Source organism: Podarcis bocagei, assembly GCF_964188305.1.
Source record: "Podarcis bocagei genome assembly, chromosome: 9".
NCBI classification, from domain to species: domain Eukaryota; kingdom Metazoa; phylum Chordata; class Lepidosauria; order Squamata; family Lacertidae; genus Podarcis; species Podarcis bocagei.
In genome coordinates, this window is record NC_138134.1 from 6990604 (window position 1) to 7011799 (window position 21196).

General features: G+C 48.8%; 3 protein-coding genes and 1 pseudogene across 6 annotated transcripts in view; 1 reads left to right on the top strand and 3 right to left on the bottom strand.

The window, feature by feature from the left end:
* ARID3B (AT-rich interaction domain 3B) overlaps positions 1-2880 on the bottom strand; it is a 55687-nt gene extending 52807 nt beyond the window's left edge. The window contains exon 1 of one of the 2 annotated variants that reach the window (XM_081207760.1): positions 2752-2880. The gene's annotated coding sequence lies outside the window, so the exon portion shown is untranslated. Of the gene's footprint in view, positions 1-2596; positions 2619-2751 lie in introns of those variants that run through there. The other variant, XM_081207761.1, reaches the window with a different exon arrangement.
* Positions 1-21196, top strand: part of LOC308594513 (uncharacterized protein) — a 284112-nt gene that overhangs the window by 118100 nt on the left and 144816 nt on the right. The window lies entirely within an intron of this gene.
* Positions 6781-12299, bottom strand: LOC308594599 (actin, cytoplasmic 3). The gene is made up of 2 exons (XM_081207870.1): positions 12158-12299; positions 6781-8311 (listed from the first exon to the last, which is right to left on the bottom strand). Exon 2 carries the CDS (start codon positions 8298-8300, stop codon positions 7170-7172), a length of 1131 nt encoding a protein of 376 aa, XP_081063996.1. The 5' UTR covers positions 8301-8311; positions 12158-12299; the 3' UTR covers positions 6781-7169.
* Positions 6781-21093, bottom strand: LOC308594598 (actin, cytoplasmic 3 pseudogene; annotated as a pseudogene). Of its 2 annotated transcripts, XR_014013345.1 has the most exons (3): positions 20971-21093; positions 18490-19789; positions 6781-7015 (listed from the first exon to the last, which is right to left on the bottom strand). The product of XR_014013345.1 is annotated as an actin, cytoplasmic 3 pseudogene (transcript). The 2 variants fall into 2 exon arrangements; XR_014013346.1 differs by lacking the exon at positions 6781-7015 and having other exon boundaries at positions 18293-19789.

A 21196-nucleotide genomic window follows, 5' to 3' on the forward strand; every position in this document is an offset into this window, starting at 1 on the left:
TTTGGATAAAAGAGCTGTGACATCTATAAAATCTCTACTTTTGTTGGAACATGATTTAAGGACATTACTGTAAGTTGTCTACAGTGCCACAGGTGAACATCCACAAAAGAACAGATAGGGAACATGTGCTACAGGTCCAATACTATAATTCATGACCTGGCATTCTCTTGCTGGGTCCAGTAAACACTTCAGGTGTGGGAACATTTGCTGTGCTCTCTCTCTGGTTCCTGCAGGTCTCACCCAGGTCCAGAACAACTCTACTTGGCAGGTTCCAGCAAGACGGGTGCATCCTTGCCGAAGGCTACAATTAGACATGAATGCAAAACCCTACCAGCTTCCAGTGCTAAAGAAAGGGACCTGAGCAAGGGCAGCCACACCTTAAGTATTCAGGCAACCATCAAATCCCTATCATAGCAGTTCAGTCCCGAGAGTGCTTCCCCCAATTTTCAATGTGCACAATCAATTTCAGATTGCATGTGCTTGCCATACCCCTTGTTTCATTGAAATATCCCTGTCCCCAGCAAATACAGGTTGGATTTGTGGTGTCCATTTGTGGACATCCAGTTGCATCTGCATTTCAATGTTTGAACAGTATCTATGCACTGACTTTAACCATGCTTATGTGCAGAGTAAGCCCCACCAAGTCCTGCATCCTGATATAGGTAATTCAGATTGCAGCCTTAAAGGAGAAAGAAAAGCCTGCTGACGCCGTACCGCCATTTCTTCAGGGTATACCATGCAAGACCCTAAAGATCAAGATACATTCCCCAATATACTTAAAAAAAAACCTCTGCACAACGTTCTGAGAAAAACACACCCAACATCACTGCCCATTCCAATTAATACTCTAGTATCATATATGTGGGGATGTGGATGGCGCTGTGGGTTAAACCACAGAGCCTAGGACTTGCCGATCAGAATGTTGGCGGTTCGAATCCCCGTGATGGGGTGAGCTCCGGTTGCTTGGTCCCTGCTCCTGCCAACCTAGCAGTTCGAAAGCACATCAAAGTGCAAGTAGATAAATAGGTACCGCTCCAGCGGGAAGGTAAACGGCGTTTCCGTGCGCTGCTCTGGTTCGCCAGAAGCGGCTTAGTCATGCTGGCCACATGACCCGGAAACTGTACGCCGGCTCCCTCGGCCAATAAAGCGAGATGAGCACCGCAACCCCAGAGTCGGCCACACTGGACCTAATAGTCAGGAGTCCTTTATCATATATGTGTGTACTTGTTTCCATCACTCACATCCCCTTCTTCATGTAACACGTAATCAAGTTGACTACTAATGATGAATAAAAATAAGAAAATTCACTAACAGTATACATTATCTACAAATGTGTATGTTCAAAAACAGCAGCTCACAGCCAAAACAGTACTAAAGAACTTGGTAAAACCAGAGCTTTTGTCAGGGGGTACTCAAAGGTGTGCAGTACCAGCGTGTGCGCACACCCCACCCACTATCTCTCTCTTTTGTTAAAAAGTGTTGCACTTGCTGCAACAACTTCATGGTGAGTACAGGCACCTTTTCTTGTTAAAAACTGACACTTACTGCAACAACTTCTTGGTGAGTACCAGCCCCTATTTTTCGGGGGGGGGGGGAGAGAAAACTGGGTAAAACCACACCTGAAAAAATATATGTGGGGGTAAGAGTCACTGCTGCTTGCTGGAAATTGAGCTACAATGGGATTGGATGTACACATAACTGGGCTGCTCTGATTTTAGGTGTTCTGGTAGAAAAAGCCCTGTTATTCTTAACCTTTTCCATGCCTTCTCTCCTATAGCCAGCTTTACCCACATCTGATGAATTAATGGTTTGTATTGGCACAACCAGAGCATTCAACAGTCACTTCTCCATAGACTTCTCTGTGCTGCACCTAAATTAGCTTCTAATCACAGAAGCTTTATAATGTTATAGGTCTATAAAATTACGGCCACAACTAAAAACAGTTCTCTCACCCCCTTGACACTAGATCCCAAGTGGAATTGAACTGGTGGCAGCAGATTCAGGACATGGTGCATTCAACTGAAGCAGAAAACACAACTGAGCATCCGGAATTCTTCAACTTCAAACTGTGGCAATGGTGAAAGTTTGTATACTTCCCTTCCCAGAAAAGGCATTACTTACACCCTCTGAAGTTCACTACGAAATTCTATGCTTTCCACACAAACAGACACAAACAAACCCTCTCAGAGAAAATAAGTCCCACTGTAATAAATAGGGGCTTACTAGAATCGTGTGCAGGATCTCTTTTAACTTAGCTGTTTTTCACACAGACTATAGAGAACTTTCTTATCCCTCCTCAAAAGCGGCTCCCGGTAGGAACGACTGTTCAAGTCAGTGGGAGGTGGAGCAGCCCAAAGGCGCCCCGCGGCCCTTCCTCGAGAGTAAGACCGCGCAGCAGCATGGGATTCCTCTCAGTCAGGGTCGGCCAGAGCGCGCGGCCTGAGGCTGCGGGCGAGCCCCGTTCCCCGGGGGCGCCCAAGGGCCCCGCCACGGTCCTGAGAGAAGCCCCGCCGAGACCGCCAGGTCGACGCGCGCCCGGAGCCACCAGCAGCTGCTCTGCAGCCCGAACCTGAGGGAGGAAGGGCCGCCGGCTTACTCGCGAGGAAGCCCCTTCTCGCCGGGCGGAGGCAGCGCCAAGACGCTCCCCGGAGCCAACTCCGCGCCTCACGAGCGGCCGCCGCCCGCCGCGCCAACTCCCGCAGCCCCGCGACTCCCCTCACTCCCACCCCCGCCGACAGGCCGCCTCTTTACCTCAGCGCGGCGACCACAACAGCCAGGCAGCCCAGGAGGCAGGCAGGCAACCGCCCGCTCCGGCGGGGTCTCGCGCGCAGCAGCAGCAGCCGCCGCCTCAGCCGCGCCCCCAAACACCCCCGCCCCGTCCCGTGGTCCCTCCCTCCCTCCCTCCCTCGGCCGGACCGGAAGCGGAGGACACAGGCGACGCGGGGGACCTGTTTGACAGAGCACCGGAAGTAGCGTCACCAACGGGGACTCGGGAGGCGAGCAACCACTTCCGGGTTGGGGGGGAGAGACGATTATTTAAATTATTAAATGAATAACAAGATAATAGGGGGGAAAGGGAGGATGGGAGGCCCGTTAGGCTAAGTGGAGCTTATTCCAGGGAGAAGCTCCCCCCGTCCCTGCAAACGGAACGGCTCGAGAGGCGCGTCACTCGACTCCGGAGACGACGCTCTGTTCTGTTTCTCTATGGCTCGCTCTCCGATACACTCCGGCCCTTGCCATCTCCATGCCTCTCCCGCCATAGAGACGGCAGCTAGAGTGACACCGTCTGCGGCCATAGGCGGGACGCTTCCGACCGGAAGTTTGGACTAAAATGTGTAAAATGTTCGCTATTTATTAACTCCGCCTGAGGGTTTTTTTGTGTAATTATTCTCTGTTTCCACAGGAAAAAGTGAGGGGAAAGGAAAATGTAGGTGACACTAAAAAGAAAAAGAGGGAAAGATCCCCACCGAGGACTTAACCATAGAGACTGAGAGTGCGGGGCAGGCGCCTCTTTTTGCAAAATCACCATAGCAACCGATAAGAAGCAGGCCGAGGGAGAGGGGCGGGGCCAAGGAGAGGACGGGCGGGACTCCATAATCAACAGCCAATGGGCGTCAGGATGAGTCCGTTCCGGGAAATATGAACGGCTCGTGGCGCAGCAGCGTTGATAGCCGCTCCTCAGAGGTAGTGCGCACGCGCGCCAGTAGCTCTTCGCTCAGATTATGGCGCCCCCTTTTGTGGGGGGCCGTGGCCTGGAGGCAGAGCGCCTGAAACTCGCACTTGGAAGGCTGCGGGTTCGATCCCCAAGAGGGAGAGAAAGATATGCGATGCTAAAAGGCCCGGCACGGAGGGCAGCTAGGATCAGCCGGTTCGGTGTTTGCAGCCAGCATGTTGTCCAGCTGATTCCTGCATTGCAGGGGGTTGGAATATTGACCCTGAAGGTCTCTGACTGTAGGACTCCCGCAGATCATCTAATATTCCAATACCCTGAAATGCAGGAATCACAATACTGTTGTTGTTGTTTAGTCATTTAGTCGTGTCCGACTCTTCGTGACCCCCTGGACCAGAGCACGCCACTGCCTCCCGCAGTTTGGTCAAACTCATGCTGGTAGCTTCGAGAACACTGTCCCACCATCTTGTCCTCTGTCATCCCCTTCTCCTTGCGCCCTCCATCTTTCCCAACATCAGGGTTTTTTCCAAGGAGTCTTCTCTTCTCATGAGGTGCCCAAAGTATTGGAGCCTCAGCTTCAGGATCTGTCCTTCCAGTGAGCACTCAGGGTTGATTTTCTTCAGAATGGAGAGGTTTGATCTTCTTGCAGTCCATGGGACTCTCAAGAGTCTCCTCCAGCACCATAACTCAAAAGCATCAATTCTTCGGCGATCAGCCTTCTTTATGGTCCAGCTCTCACTTCCATACATCGCTACTGGGAAAACCATAGCTTTTACTATACGGACCTTTGTTGGCAAGGTGATGTCTCTGCTTTTTAAATGAAATAAATAAAATGTGCCCCGTGGCTATTAGAGACAGGGCCTTTCTGTTGTGGAACCCAAATTCTGGGGCTCTCTCCTTGCACCTATTCTCCCAGGTATTTATTTTCATCAATTTCACCAGTTTTCACAGCAGACTTCATCCTTTTTTAGAAAACGGTGTTCTAGTAAGGCAAAGAATGTATGGCGGTTTATAAGAATTTGTCTGTTCAAGTACTTTGGGGGCACTTGTTAAAAGGCAGATTAAATCCAGCTAATAAACAGATATTGCAAGGTGGGTTTGAATTGGACGGATTATGACGTTTGAGATGAATAAATGCAATCTTTAATAAATAAACTGCTCAATGATGCCGACTATTGACTCACATGGAGCTTTATATTCTGGGTTACCCCCCTAAAGGTTGGTACTTCCTCCAGCTGCTGCCACCTTGCCCAGTAATCAGGGATGATGGCAGCCAGAGGTCATATTCATAAGTTAGGCCTCCCCTTTGCTAAATTCACATCTTAGCACTCATTTTTATCACATTCTCGAATTTTTAGAGCAATCATGTCTCAGATTAAAGCTGGGGAATGTGAGGTGTGATCCCTTTAGGGAGCAAACTGCATTGGGGAGATTGCATTTGCAGCCATTGTAACCCAGGGAACTTCCTCAGAGTAAGCCCTGCGTCAGTGCAAACAAGTGAGCCTTGCTTACAGCTCGTGGTCTGTTAGGAGCGAGACCAACCATAAGGCCTGTGTCCAGAGGCGACGCTGAGCCAAACTACCACTCAGCTCTTGACCACCAACTTTAGGATTCAGGGCAAAGCCTCACAATGGATGCGTTCCTTTCTTTCAGGTCGGGGACAGAGGGTGGCGCTAGGGGAGGAGTTGTCGCAGCACCCCTTGGTGTGTGGAGTGCCGCAGGGCACAATCCTCTCCCTGATGCTTTTTAACATGTTTATGCACACCCTTCCCCAGCATGTCTGGAATTTTTGACTGGGTTGTCATCAATATGTTGATGACACCCAGCTTTATGTGTTGATGGACGGCCATCCTGACTTGGCCCCGGACACACTGACCAGATGCTTGGAAGCTGTGGCTGGATGGCTGCGTGGGAGCCGGTTGAAGTTAAATCCTTTGAAGACAGAGGTCCTCTGGCTGGGTCGGGACATGGGATTGGGGGGCCAACTCCCATCTCTTGCGGGGGCTCAATTAGTGTCAGCGCCTTCTGTCAGGAGTTTGGGTGTAACCTTTGACACCTCCCTCTCTATGGAGGCGCAGGTTGCAGCTACAGCAAAGGCGGCATTTTTCCACCTTCGCCATGCTAAGCTGCTGGTCCCTTACCTTTCTCGCCCTCATCTAGCCACAGTGATCCATGCGACAATCACCTCCAGGCTCAATTATTGTAACTCGCTCTATGCAGGGCTGCCCTTGAAGCTGACCCAGAAATTCCAGTGGGTGCAGAATGCCGCGGCGAGGCTCCTTATGGGGTCCTTGCCATGGGACCACATTCATCCAGTGCTATACCAGCTGCACTGGCTCCCAGTGGAGTACAGGGTCAGGTTTAAGGTGCTGGTTTTAACCTTTAAAGCCCTATGTGGCCTAGGACCCTCGTGTTATGGGACTGTCTCTCCTGGTATGCCCCACAGAGGACCTTACAGTCCACAAATAATAATATCTTGGAGGTCCCGAGCCTCAAGGAGGTTAAACTGGCCTCAACCAAGGCCAAGGCATTTTTGACTTTGGCCCCAGCCTGGTGGAACGCTCTATCACAGGAGACTAGGGCCCTGTGGGACTTGACATCCTTCCGCAGACGGAGCTGTTCCGCCTGGCCTTCAGTCTGGGCCCAGTTTGACCCTATGGGACTCTGTAAGTTACTTCTTTGGCCCTTTTATCGGCTCATGTGGGACCAACATGGATAGCTGGCCCTGATGAATACTTGAGGTCTCCAACCCCATGGTTGTAATTCATGGGCAGTCATTTAATTTTATCCTGATTCTAATTTTTAAGCTGTATTTTAATCAATGGTTTGATTGTGTTTTAATGTATTTGATATTTGATAGCCACCCGGAGCCCGGTCTTGACCAGGGAGAGCGGGGTATAAATAAGAATTTACTTACTTACTTACTTACTCACTCTGGATGCTGTGGCAGCAGGAAATGGGGCCAAGTTAAGCAGAAACCACAAGTGTGGCTCCCTGTACCCCCAGTCTGGCTCGCTGCAACGCTGAGCAGTAGATGGGCTTCATGTTATATGTTAGCTCCAAAAAGTTGTGTTTATCAAGAGAGTCGTTTACTACAAGAAGCACACCAATTTTTACTTCATTTAGCATGACTTTATTGCCTTGTTTTGTTTGACAGAGAAAATGGATAGTAATAAAGTACTGAACTCCACATGAATCAGAAAAAAGAAAAGGCAAAGGTGGTACACAATCAATCAGAGTGGCTGGAGCAGAAATAATATATTATTATTATTATTATTATTATTATTATTATTATTATTATTATTATTATTATTATTATTATCATGAGTGCAGCTGTGGACAAGCCTTGACAGAGCGGTGGACAAAGGTTGTCCCATGTAGGAACCAAATCAAGAACTGGATAAATACTAAATATCCTGCAAGAGAACAGAATTCAACAGATAAAAGCAAGGCCCCAATATATATTGACTTGGCCAGAAGAGGTTGGCTGCTTGGATTGTTAGAAGCATTTGCGGTGGACGATGGATGGGCCAGACTCATCGTACTCCTGCTTGCTGATCCACATCTGCTGGAAGGTGGAGAGAGAGGCCAGGATGGAGCCCCCGATCCACACCGAATATTTGCGCTCTGGTGGGGCGATGATCTTGATCTTCATCGTGCTGGGGGCCAGGGAAGAGATCTCCTTCTGCATCCGGTCAGCAATACCGGGGTACATGGTGCTACCACCAGAGAGCACTGTGTTGGCATACAGGTCCTTGCGGATGTCCACATCGCATTTCATGATGGAGTTGTAGGTTTCCTCATGGATGCCAGCCAACTCCAAGCCCAGGAAGGAGGGCTGGAAGAGGGCCTCAGGGCACCGGAAGCGCTCGTTGCCAATGGTGATCACCTGCCCATCCGGCAGCTCATAGCTCTTCTCCAGAGAGGAAGACGAGCTGGCTGTGGCCATCTCCTGATCAAAGTCCAGGGCCACGTAGCAGAGTTTCTCCTTGATGTCCCGCACTATCTCCCTCTCGGCCGTGGTGACGAAGTTGTAGCCCCTCTCAGTCAGGATCTTCATGAGGTAGTCAGTCAGGTCACGACCAGCCAGGTCCAGGCGCCTAATGGCGTGGGGCAGCGCATAGCCCTCATAGATGGGCACCGTGTGGGTCACCCCATCCCCAGAGTCCATGACAATCCCGGTGGTGCGGCCAGAAGCATAGAGAGAGAGTACGGCCTGGATAGCCACGTACATGGCTGGCGTGTTGAAAGTCTCAAACATAATCTGCGTCATCTTCTCACGGTTCCCCTTCGGATTCATGGGGGCTTCCGTGAGCAAGACTGGGTGCTCCTCGGGGGCCACACGCAACTCGTTGTAGAAGGTGTGGTGCCAGATCTTCTCCATGTCATCCCAGTTGCCGACGATGCCATGTTCGATGGGGTACTTCAGGGTGAGGATGCCCCTCTTGCTCTGTGCCTCATCCCCCACGTAGCTGTCCTTCTGGCCCATCCCCACCATGACCCCCTGGTGCCTGGGCCGCCCCACGATGGAGGGGAACACGGCCCGTGGAGCGTCGTCTCCCGCAAATCCCGCTTTGCACATTCCGGAGCCGTTGTCCACGACCAGAGCGGCAACCTCATCCTCCGCCATTTTGAATTGATCTGTAGGGAATGCAAGACGGGACAGACTTCAGGCAGCTGCTTTAGGACAAGGGTGGAGACACTTTAGACAGCAGAGATTAGAGACAAGCTATGCAACACTAATGTATTCTCCAGCTTCATCCACCTTGAGAGTGCAACTCTCTAAAAATGCACTTTAGAATTATCCATATGAGTAAGAAGTAAGAAACAAATCAAGCTAAGAAATCTGCCAAATGCAAACAAAGCTGGCGTTTAAGTACATACACATACAAAAAAAAAATACTCCTTGGAAAACACGTCAACTACACACATTTAGAGAGGCTTGCCTGACGGAGAAAAGTGCCAGCAGGCCCCGAGAACAATACAGCACCGGTGCCTTCTGGTTTCAATACGAATTAAGATGGCACCACTCAATTTGCCCCTGGTTTGGTTAACTTACCCAGCACAGACAGTTGCATTTTCCCTCTCCCTGATAAATCAGTGCTGCCCGTTTTCTCTCTGCATTGCCATTTTTGCCCAAAGGCAAGGCAAGAAAGCTGCTATTTCCCCTTTACGGCCACCCATTCTCATGAGTGAGGAGTCACAGTGCTTCTCTCCCTAAAACTATTCTGCAGTCACTTTCAAACTTGAGCCCATTCTAAAGAGGCAGAGGTTTGATTTTCTGAAAAAGTTTCACATCACACTAACAAGCATTTTCTTTACCAGGTTGTTCCACCATTTTAGGAAAAGAGCACGTGTATTTTTTTACAACAACTCAGCTCAATCAGTAGAGCCTGAGATTTTGAATCTCAGGGTTGTGGGTTCAAACCCCACATTGGGCAAAAGATTCCCACATTGCAGGGGGTTGGACTAGATGACCCTTGCGGCCCCTTCCAACTCTACAATTCTATGATTCTATAAAGCCGTATTTGCCCCATCTGTTACATTTGTATGCAGTCATTTTAATTTTTCTTGAGTAGCCAGTCATTTTCCTTGGGAGGTGGGTGGCGCTGTGGTCTAAACCACAGAGCCTAGGGCTTACCAATCAGAAGGTTGGCGGTTTGAATCCCCGTGATGGGGTGAGCTCCCGTTGCTCGGTCCCTGCTCCTGCCCACCTAGCAGTTCGAAAGCACGTCAATTGCAAGTAGATAAATAGGTACCACTCTGGCAGGAAAGTAAACAGCGTTTCCGTGCGCTGCTCTGGTTCACCAGAAGCGGCTTAATCATGCTGGCCACATGACCCGGAAGCTGTCTGCGGACAAACGTCGGCTCCCTCGGCCAATAAAGTGAGATGAGCGCCGCAACCCGAGAGTCGTCCGTGACTGGACCTAACAGTCAGGGGGTCCCTTTACCCTTAGCCAGTCATTTTAATGATAGTTCTGAACTGCTTAATTTATTACTATTTTAAAAATCTTTTTCTGTTGCTGAAGTATTTGATATTTCTGTCCTATGAGAAAATAGCATTAGGGCCTTTTTTGGTTTGAAGAAAGAAAGAGGCAACACGATAGACTTCTAACGAATTGTGCATAGCGTGGAGAAATTGGACAGGAAACGTTTTGCTTCCTCTCTTGTGACATGAGAATTTGTGGACATCCAACGAAGCTGAATATCGGAAGGTTCAGAAGAGAAAACAAAGGATTTATTTGATGAGAGGAGGGTGGCGGTATATGAATAAATAAAAACAAATTGGCAGCAGGGGTAACTAGACCGCACAGTTTCACTGTTGCATGTTTGCTAAACAAGACCAGGTGTTCCTAGGGGGCCACCGGCATCTTGTTTTAGAAGACATGGTGCCAGATCTTCTCCATGGCATCCCACCTGCCTCTTCAGAGGGTGTGCAACCCCATCCTCTTTCCAATAGCTAGCAATCAAAATTATTGCTGCTGTTGTCGCGTATAGAAATAAGTTACTCTTATCTTTTGGGATATCTTTATCTAGAATTCCTAATAGATATGCCTCTGCCTTTTTTGTGTGTGATGTCCTTATCAATTTTTTTATTTCGTCATAAATCATGTCCCAAAAGGTTTTAATCTTTGGGCAAGTCCACCACATGTGGTATAACGTACCTTTTGTTCTGTTACATTTCCAACATTTGTCGTTGTTCCTTTTATTTATTTTTGACAGTCTGTCAGGGGTTAAGTACCATTTGTGGTGAATTTTTCTGAAATTCTCCCTTAATAAATCACACACAGTAAAATTTATGTTTTCCTCCCAAAAAGTTTTCCATCTTTCCAGATCTATCTCATATCCCAAATCATGCTCCCATTTTAACATGTTTTCCCCTTTCGTCTCTTGTTCTAAGCTGGTTTTCATTAATAATCTATACATTTTTGCAAGTATTTTTTGATCGCTCTGCAATATTTCCTTTTCTAATTTTGAGGTTTTATTTTCAAATCCCCCCCTTTTTTATGTCTTTTTCATATGTTGCTTTTAATTGATAATATTGTAACCAATTTATTCCAAATGTTTGTAATTGTTCGTAAGTTTTTAATTTAGTATTTCCGTCTGCATCCTCTAATATTTCCCTATATGTTGGCCAAGTCTCTTTTACATTACTCTTTAATGTTGTAGTTGCTTCCACTGGCGAAACCCATTGGGGAGTTTTCTCAATAATTTTCCCTTTTGTTCTTTCCCAGACATCCAATAGAGCCTTTCTTACTATGTGATTTGTAAATTTTTTATGTTGTTCTTTTTTGTCATAGAATAAATAGCTGTGCCAGCTGTATATTTTGTCCCAGCCCTCTAATGTTAGGACTTCATTATCTTTTAATAATATCCATTTTTTTATCCAACACGCCTCAAAATACTTTCTTAAATCTGGCACTGTGAATCTTCCACTTTCCTTTGGGCCCGTCATTACTTCTAATTTTATCCTTGCTTTCCCCCCCTGCCATATAAAATTTGCACGTATGGCACTCTGAGCTGCTTGAAGGAAAGGGGGTATATCCGTGAAATAAATAATCATGACGGGGTAGCCTATATGGGGCTCAGCAGATGTTTCTGGACTATAGCTGCCCTCATCCCGGACTACTAGTTGTGCTAGCTGGAGCCGCTGCGAGTTGTAGTTCAGCAGCATCGGGTGGGTACCCCATTTCCCTGGAATGTAAGGTGGGAAGTTCAGGGTCTAGGGAAGATGCTGACCATTTCTCCAGTTGCTCCTGCGCAGCTGCTCAGTCCTACAGCTTCTTGGAAATGATTCCTGTGTTCCGATTCAGAACACAGGCTCCGTCCCTGAGCTACAGCTACTCTCTAGCAAAACTCTGCCCATAGACCAAGTCTGGTCGTCAGTCCATTTAGCCCACTGCATTGCTTACCCTGACCAGCAGCCGCTCTTGGGCCTCCGGACAACTGCTACTTTCCACCTGGGGATGCCAGGAACAACCTCTGCGCTCTGCTGCTACGCCAAGGCCCCTCCAACTGCCCAGGCTGCCGTTTTGAATTTAGCCTAGGAGCTCAAAAAGGTGCCTTGTATGAGATCAGACCTTTGGTCCATCTGGCTCAGGGTGGTCCACACCGGTGGGCAGCAGCAGCTTTCCAGGATTTTAAGCAGGGGCCTCTCCCAGTCCTATCTGGGATTGAACCCAGGACCTGTGTGCAAGGCAGGTGCTCTCCCGTTCAGCTACAGCCTTTCCTTTCCTCCCTCACCCAGCCTCCAGCACAGCTCACCTTCCTTCTGATCATAAGCTAGAGGGTTTTTAAAGAGAGGTGGGATGGCCAAGTGTCAGGGATTCTGTAGTTGTGACCCCATTGCAGGGGTTGGACTAGATGACCCTTGGGGGTCCCTTCCAACTCTACAGTTCTGTCATTCTACAGAGTAGAAAGGAAACAAACAGAACAGGAAGGATCAGGCAGAGAAACCGTGGGTGCTGAGTCCTGTTTCATACTTACCTGAGGGAAATGCGGTCGCCTTTGCTGTTAATCTCACGGGGATCCCAGTAAACGCAAAATCTTTTCCTTCCTCGTTCCACTTACCTGTTCCTATCCAGTCTGCCCCCTGGTCTTATACCTCAGCTTATCTGTTGAAAATGGTTTTATTGGAAACCACGTGTGCAGTAAAGGAATATCATAAATACACCTCCCGTAGCCTCTCAGGGCAAAGAGCAAAAGGGCTGCGTTTTGCAGTATGGCCAAATATGGTCAGATTGAAGCATCTCTGGTCATATTCTAGCAATTCATTGGTGTGTCTTTAAAAAAAGTCCTTCTGATGACTCAACATGTGGGAGCCGGTTGAAGTTAAATCCTTTGAAGACAGAGGTCCTCTGGCTGGGTTGGGATGACATGGGGTTGGGGGGCCAACTCCCATCTCTTGCGGGGGCTCAATTAGTGCCAGCGCCTTCTGTCAGGAGTTTGGGTGTAACCTTTGACACCTCCCTCTCTATGGAGGCGCAGGTTGCAGCTACAGCAAAGGCGGCATTTTTCCACCTTCGCCATGCTAAGCTGCTGGTCCCTTACCTTTTTTGCCCTCATCTAGCCACAGTGATCCATGCGACAATTACCCCCAGGCTCGATTATTGTAACTTGCTCTACGCGGGGCTGCCCTTGAAGCTGACCCAGAAATTCCAGCGGGTGCAGAATGCTGCGGCGAGGCTCCTTATGGGGTCCTTGCTGCGGGATCACATTCACCCAGTGCTATACTAGCTGCACTCGCTCCCGGTGGAGTACATGGTCAGGTTTAAGGTGCTGGTTTTAACATCTTTCCGCAGGGCCTGCAAGACGGAGCTGTTCTGCCAGGCCTTTGGTCGGGGTTCAGTCTGACTCCCTCTCCCCTTTCATAAGAACTTGCATGAAAGTGGCCTCCCAATTTTTTCTCACAGGCCCATATAAGTTCAGCACAAACAGTTGGGCCTGGGGAGCATTTAAGGTCCCCAACCCTAATCTGCGGGTTGCCAACCGATTGGATTTTATTCTGATCCTGATCTGATTTGAGGATGTATTTTAATTGACTTCCGGGTTGGCGCGATCAGCTAATGGCGGATTCCCTCCGCGCTCCGGAGGGAATCGGCTCTGCGGCGGCGACGCGGGGACCCTCAGAAACCACAGGCGCGGATGCCTGTGGACCTGGTGACTCGGCGGGCACCATTTGCGCCCCCTCCGACTTGCAAATAAGCCTTTTTAAAGGCTTCGGAGCGGGTGGCGGAGAGCGGCGTGGTGCTGCGAGTAGACCGCTTCTTCCACGGAGTGAAGCCGCAAGCCATGGCTGGAGAGCGCTGACTTCTTTCCTTGATCATTTGAACTACAAAAAGTAACAACCCGTGAGTAATACGGAAATTGGAATTAAAAATCCTTTTTAATTGAATTCGGTACGACCGGGGGAGGTGCCAAAAGGAAGTCCGCCTCCCCCCCCTTTGCAGACAATTTAAAGCAAGAATTAGATAACTAAGGTTGAGAGACTGTTTTCCTCTTTTCGAGATAAAAATCTTTAATTTCACGACTTGGATATACAATTTATTACTGGAGGATTAGAACTGAATGACAGAGTTGAAGTGTAACCCCCCCCCCCGGAACTGGGAGCGATCCGCGAGAGAGCCTGCAGAAGATATTTACAGAGTTTGACAGCTGTCAAATGAGCTGTCAAAGTCAGGAAATTCTATTTGTTGCTACTTTGGCCGGTTATTTTTGTTACATTGGACTGTGAGCTTTTGAAAAAGGAGAGAAAATAAGAACAAAATAACCTGATTGTTGGAGAAAGAATACTTAGTAACCAGAATCCCTCTAGAGGGGGTTCTGAGATATTACAATGGCTACAGATGGAAAATTACAGGCAGAACTGGATAGGGTGTTTGATTTCCTGGGAAAGCTGCAAGAGCAGAGTGATGTTATGGCGGCAAATCTTATAACCTTGAATCTTAAAGTAAACAATTCTGTTGAAAAGGACTTGACGCAAGAAAAATCTGCAGCTGGAAAGGAAAATACATGTGCTGTTTTGGAAGAATGCGAAGGAGGAGCTGAAACGCCACAAGTGGAAAAGAACAACCAGAGGCCTGGAATTGGAATGTAAGGAAAGCAAGGTTTGGATGAAGAAAATTTGGTTTGAAATGGAGAATGAGGACTGGGGATTTTTCCCTATAGGGAGTCCGGACATAGGCGCCGACTCCATGGGGCTTGAGGGGGCCCGAGCCCCCTCAATAATTCGTTTGGGGGGGCTCAGCCCCCCCAATAATCTCGAGCGCCCCTCCAGCAGAGCGCCGCTGCCGCGCTGGCTCTGCCTGTTGACGCTTGGCGCGTCCGCGGCTTTTATAGGGCACCGGCGCGGCGGGGGGCGCCGGGGGAGGGGGGCGGCCGGCCTGTCTCCTTGGCAACCCCATTGAGCAGCGCCGGCTCCCCCGGGAGGGCCATCCCCCCGCGCCGCCGATCGCCAACACCGCCGACGCTGTGGCTGCCCGAGCCCGAGCCAAAGCCAAAGCCCGAGCCAAAGCCCGAGCCCGAGCCCAAGCCAGCCAGTCAGGAAGGAAGGAAGGAAGGAAGGAGAAATGGGGAGGGAGACGAGGGAGGAAAATTGCGCGCAGGGTGAAGAAAGGAGAAGGGCGAACGAGACGAGCTTCCAACCCAAAAAAGGGCTGGAAGACTGGGAGGATGAAGGATCGGGAAAGAAAGCGACGCCTTCCCCGCCCGCGACGTCGCCCGCTTGTCATTGGCAGCGCAGCGGGCACCCAGAGGGGCTGGGCACCGGCGCAGGGCCGCTCCGCAGCCGCGGAGGACAGCTGCGCGGCTAGCAAGGTGCGCCGCGTAGAGCGCGGCCCTTGTGTGGCCCGGTGGCCAGGCAAGCTCGGGCGGGGACCCCCATGCGAATCTAAGACGGGAGAAGAGGGCAGAGAAAAGGGGGTCCCTTCCCCAACCTCCGGCTCTGAGACTTCCCTGCGCCCCAGAAAAGCGAAAGGATTTTCTCTCTTTTTTTTTTAATAAATATTTTATTAAGTTTTCAAATACAAAGTTAGAAACATACACTGAAGAAAAAAGTAAAAGAACAAGAAAAAGAAAAAAAGAAAAAGAAGAAAAGAAAACCAACCATTCAACACATTTTTTATATAACTAACTGGACTTCCTCGCATCTCCCTTACCCTGCATTCTTTATAATAAAGATATCAGCAAATTATTACCTTGTTTCGTACCTTATTTTGTACTTTTCAAATACTATACCTCTAAATTTAACATACTTTTCATCAGTTACTTATATCTTAAATTAAACATAGTATTACCTTAGATTTTGACCTTTTCTTACTTAAAATATAATTTCCTGTTTCCCAAATCTAATTGCTGAAGCTATAGTTTCCGAATCGTGTAAATTTTTAACATTCATACAACTTATATTGTTTTTGTAAATAGTCCTTAAATTTTTTCCAGTTCTCTTCCGTTGTTTCTTCTCCCAAATCTCGGATTCTGCCAGTCATTTCAGCCAGTTCCATGTAGTCCATCATTTGCGTCTGCCACTCTTCCAGTGTGGGCAAATCTTGTGTCTTCCAATATTTTGCGATAAGTATTCTTGCTGCTGTAGTTGCATACATAAAGAAAGTTCTATCCTTCTTTAACACTTTCTGGCCAACAATGCCCAAGAGGAAGGCCTCTGGTTTCTTGGGAAAGGTATACTTAAATACCTTTTTTAACTCATTATAGATCATTTCCCAGAAGGCCTTTACTTTTGGACAAGTCCACCAGAGGTGAAAGAATGTCCCTTCAGCCTCCTTACATTTCCAACATTTATTATCAGACAGGTGATATATTTTTGCAAGCTTGACTGGGGTCATGTACCACCTATAAATCATTTTCATAATATTTTCCTTCAAGGCATTACATGCCGTGAATTTCATTCCGGTGGTCCATAACCTTTCCCAGTCCTCAAACATGATGTTATACCCAATATCCTGAGCCCATTTTATCATGGCTGATTTGACTGTCTCATCCTGAGTGATTTTCTCTTCAACCTGCCCTCCATCCTCTTGCGGAAAACTCTTTGCCTGCCCTGCCTGTATCTCGTTTTTGCTTTTTAATTCCACACACGCACCCTTCGGACTTCGTGGCAATCGGGCGCGCGGGTGCGTTTCCTAAGAGAGTGAGGACCCCCGCCTCCTCCCCACCTGCTCCCTCACCAGCCAGCCAGCCAGCCAGCCGCGCGCCCTAGCCGGAGAGCCCCGGCCGTCCCCGTCGTGCAATTGGCTGGATCTCCCTTCAGCAGGCTGTGCTCACAACTCGGCCCAGGGACCCGCAGCAGCAGATCTCCGGCCCAGCTGAAGAATCCGGCAACAAGCCCCCTCCTCCCCAATCGCTCTGCCGAAATACGCTCCAAAACCCGCCAGATAGGCCGCCGGCCGCCAAGTCTCGTGGCGCCCTGAGCGAGGGTCTCTCCCCAACACCGCCACCTCGAACTGCGTTCTCCCGGCTACCCGAGCGAACCAGCGGCAGGACCCCGGTATGGGCCCCCCCAATATTTTTTATAAGTCGGCGCCCCTGAGTCCGGAAGATCTATGGATTACAAATTTGATCAAGGTGAAAACTGGAATGTCTGGGACATTTGTGACACTTGGACTTAGAAAGAGTAAGAAGCAGGACCTGGACTCTTTTTTCGAATATGGAGGGCTGGTTGGAAAAAATATAGACCCTAGTGGGTCAAAGATGCTCCGAGACCTGATGTTCAACATAAAGGACTGTCAACAAAACCGGCTGAAAGGGACTGAGAGAGATTTAAGAGCCTCGGATGTGATAGATCCAGGCTGAGAGCTGATAGACTAATGGACAATTTTTGGGAATCGAAACCGGGGGAGGGGGGGAAAGCTGTGGAATCCAAAGGGGTATAATTATATGTTTTACTTGATAGGTTGTCTTGTAATTATTTTAATAATTGGGAACCTTGTGAAAGGGAATTTGGGTCGACCTTAGAAAAAGGGCGAATTTTAAAAGGAGGTTTAGAAGTTTAAAATCAGCTAATTAAGATGAATTAAGTAAAATATTAATAAGGGATAATTGGGGTACAAAGAACTTGCTGAGCTAAATTTTGAAATTGGGATGCAAGAAGGGGAGGTGGGGGAAGTCAGGGACAGTGGTTAAGAAAATAAGGTTTTAAAAATTATATGTGTTATTTGTATGTCTATGTTTTTGTGTTTGTCTAAAAAAATTGAGAAAATCCTAATAAAAATTTTATTAAAAAAAAAGAGAGGATGTATTTTAATTGATTGTCTGATTTTATGTTAATGTATTATACATTTGATGTTAGCCACTCTGAGCCCGGCTTCGGCTGGGGTGGGGGGATATAAATAAATTATTATTATTGTTGTTGTTGTTGTTGTTATTAAGCCCTATGCAGCCTAGGACCCTCATATTATGGGACTGCCTCTCCTGGTATGCCCCACGGAGGAACTTATGGTTCACAAATAATAATATCATGGAGGTCCCGGGCCTCAAGGAGGTTAAACTGGCCCCAACCAGGGCCAAGGCCTTTTCGGCTTTGGCCCCAGCCTGGTGGAACACTATCACAGGAGACTAGGGCCCTGTGGGACTTGACATCCTTCCACAGGGCCTGCAAAACAGAGCTGTTCCACCTGGCCTTCGGTCTGGGTCCAGTTTGACCCTATGGGACTCTGTAAGTTACCTCTTTGGCCCTTTTATCGGCTCATGTGGGGCAAACATGGATAGCTGGCCCTGATGAATACTTGAGGTCTCCAACCCCATGGTTGCAATTCATGGGCAGTCATTTAATTTTATCCTGATTCTAATTTTTAAGCTGTATTTTAATCAAAGGTTTGATTGTGTTTTAATGTATTTGATATTTGATAGCCACCCGGAGCCCGGTCTTGACCGGGGAGGGCGGGGTATAAAAATTTACTTACCGGTACTTACTTACTCACTCTGGACGCTGTGGCAGCAGGACATGGGGACAAGTGAAGCAGAAACCACAAGTGTGGCTCTCTGTACCCCCAGTCTGGCTCGCTGCAACGCTGAGCAGTAGATGGGCTTCATGTTATATGTTAGCTCCAAAAAGTTGTGTTTATCAAGAGAGTCGTTTACTACAAGAAGCACACCAATTTTTACTTCATTTAGCATGACTTTATTGCCTTGTTTTGTTTGACAGAGAAAATGGATAGTAATAAAGTACTGAACTCCACATGAATCAGAAAAAAGAAAAGGCAAAGGTGGTACACAATCAATCAGAGTGCCTGGAGTAGAAATAATATATTATCATTATTATTATTATTATTATTATTATTATTATTAAGAGTGTAGCTGTGGACAAGCCTTGACAAAGCGGTGTACAAAGGTTGTCCCATGTAGTAGCCAAATCAAGAACTGGATAAATACTAAATATCCTGCAAGAGAACAGAATTCAACAGATAAAAACAAGGCCCCAATATATATTGACTTGGCCAGAAGAGGTTGGCTGCTTGGATTGTTAGAAGCATTTGCGGTGGACGATGGATGGGCCAGACTCATCGTACTCCTGCTTGCTGATCCACATCTGCTGGAAGGTGGAGAGAGAGGCCAGGATGGAGCCCCCGATCCACACCGAATATTTGCGCTCTGGCGGGGCGATGATCTTGATCTTCATCGTGCTGGGGGCCAGGGATGTGATCTCCTTCTGCATCCGGTCAGCAATGCCAGGGTACATGGTGCTACCACCAGAGAGCACCGTGTTGGCATACAGGTCTTTGCGGATGTCCACATCACACTTTCTGATGGAGTTGTAGGTTTCCTCGTGGATGCCAGTCAACTCCAAGCCCAGGAAGGAGGGCTGGAAGAGGGCCTCAGGGCACCGGAAGCGCTCGTTGCCAATGGTGACCACCTGCCCATCCGGCAGCTCATAGCTCTTCTCCAGAGAGGAAGACGAGCTGGCCGTGGCTATCTCCTGATCAAAGTCCAGGGCCACGTAGCAGAGCTTCTCCTTGATGTCCCGCACTATCTCCCTCTCGGCCGTGGTGACGAAGTTGTAGTTCCTCTCAGTCAGGATCTTCATGAGGTAGTCAGTCAGGTCACGACCAGCCAGGTCCAGGCGCCTAATGGCGTGGGGCAGCGCATAGCCCTCATAGATGGGCACCGTGTGGGTCACCCCATCCCCAGAGTCCATGACAATCCCGGTGGTGCGGCCAGAAGCATAGAGCGACAGAACGGCCTGGATGGCCACGTACATGGCTGGCGTGTTGAAAGTCTCAAACATGATCTGCGTCATCTTCTCGCGGTTGAGCTTCGGATTCAGGGGGGCTTCTGTGAGCAAGACTGGGTGCTCCTCGGGGGCCACCCGCAACTCGTTGTAGAAGGTGTGGTGCCAGATCTTCTCCATGTCATCCCAGTTGCCGACGACACCATGTTCGATGGGGTACTTCAGGGTGAGGATGCCCCTCTTGCTCTGTGCCTCATCGCCCACGTAGCTGTCCTTCTGGCCCATCCCCACCATGACCCCCTGGTGCCTGGGCCGCCCCACGATGGAGGGGAACACGGCCCGTGGAGCGTCGTCTCCCGCAAATCCCGCTTTGCACATTCCAGAGCCGTTGTCCACGACCAGAGCGGCAACCTCATCCTCCGCCATTTTGAATGGATCTGTAGGGAATGCAAGATGGGACAGACTTCAGGCAGCTGCTTTAGCACAAGGGTGGGGACAAGAGAGATTAGAGACAAGCTATGCAACACTAATGTATTCTCCAGCTTCAGGGAAACCAAGCAAGCCCCATCCCAGGTAACTTCATTCATTTTCATCCACCTTGAGAATGCAACTCTCTAAAAATGCCCTTTAGAATTATCCATATGAGTAAGAAGTAAGAAACAAATCAAGCTAAGAAATCTGCCAAATGCAAACAAAGCTGGCGTTTAAGTACGTACACATAGAAAATTTTTTTACTTCTTGGAATACACGTCAACTTTACACATTTAGAGAGGCTTGCCTGACGGAGAAAAGTGCCATCAGGCCCCGAGAACAATACAGCAACGGTGCCTTCTGGTGTCATTACGAATTAAGATCCCACCGCTCAATTTGCCCCTGGTTTGGTCAACTTACCCAGCACAGACAGTTGCATTTCCCCTCTCCCTGATAAATCAGTGCTGCCCGTTTTCTCTCTGCATTGCCATTTTTGCCCAAAGGCAGGGCAAGAAAGCTGCTATTTCCACCACAGCTCACCTTGCTTCTGATCATAAGCTAGAGGTTTTTTAAAGAGAGGTGGGATGGCCAACTGTCAGGGATTCTGTAGTTGTCATTCGTGCATTGCAGGGGTTGGACTAGATGACCCTTGGGGGTCCCTTCCAACTCTAGGTAAAAGTAAAAGGTACCCCTGCCCGAACGGGCCAGTCTTGACAGACTCTGGGGTTTGTGCGCCCATCTCACTCTATTGTCCGTGGGCCAGCGCTGTCCGGAGACACTTCCGGGTCACGTGGCCAGCGTGACAAAGCTGCATCTGGCGAGCCAGCGCAGCACACGGAACGCCGTTTACCTTCCCGCTGGTAAGCGGTACCTATTTATCTACTTGCACCCAGGGGTGCTTTCGAACTGCTAGGTTGGCAGGCGTTGGGACCGAGCAGCGGGAGCGCACCCCGCCGCGGGGATTCGAACCGCCGACCTTTCGATCGGCAAGCCCTAGGCGCTGAGGCTTTTACCCACAGCGCCACCCGCGTCCCTCCCTTCCAACTCTACAGTTCTGTAATTCTACAGAGTAGAAATGAGACAAACAGAACAGGAAGGATCAGGCAGGCAGAGAAACCGTGGGTGCTGAGTCCTGTTTCATACTTACCTGAGGGAGATGCGGTCGCCTTTGCTGTTAATCTCACGGGGATCCCAGTAAACGCAAAATCTTTTCCTTCCTCGCTCCACTTACCTATCCAATCTGCCCTTGGTCTTATACCTCAGCTTATCTGCTGAAACAGGTTTTATTTTAAACCACATGTGCAATAAAGAAATATCATAAATACATAAATACATCTCCTGTAGCCTCTCAGGGCAAAGAGCAAAAGGGGTGC

Coding starts and splice junctions, on each gene's coding strand:
- LOC308594599 (XM_081207870.1), bottom strand. CDS start 8,300: ATGGCGGAGGATGAGGTTGCCGCTCTGGTCGTGGACAACGGCTCCGGA.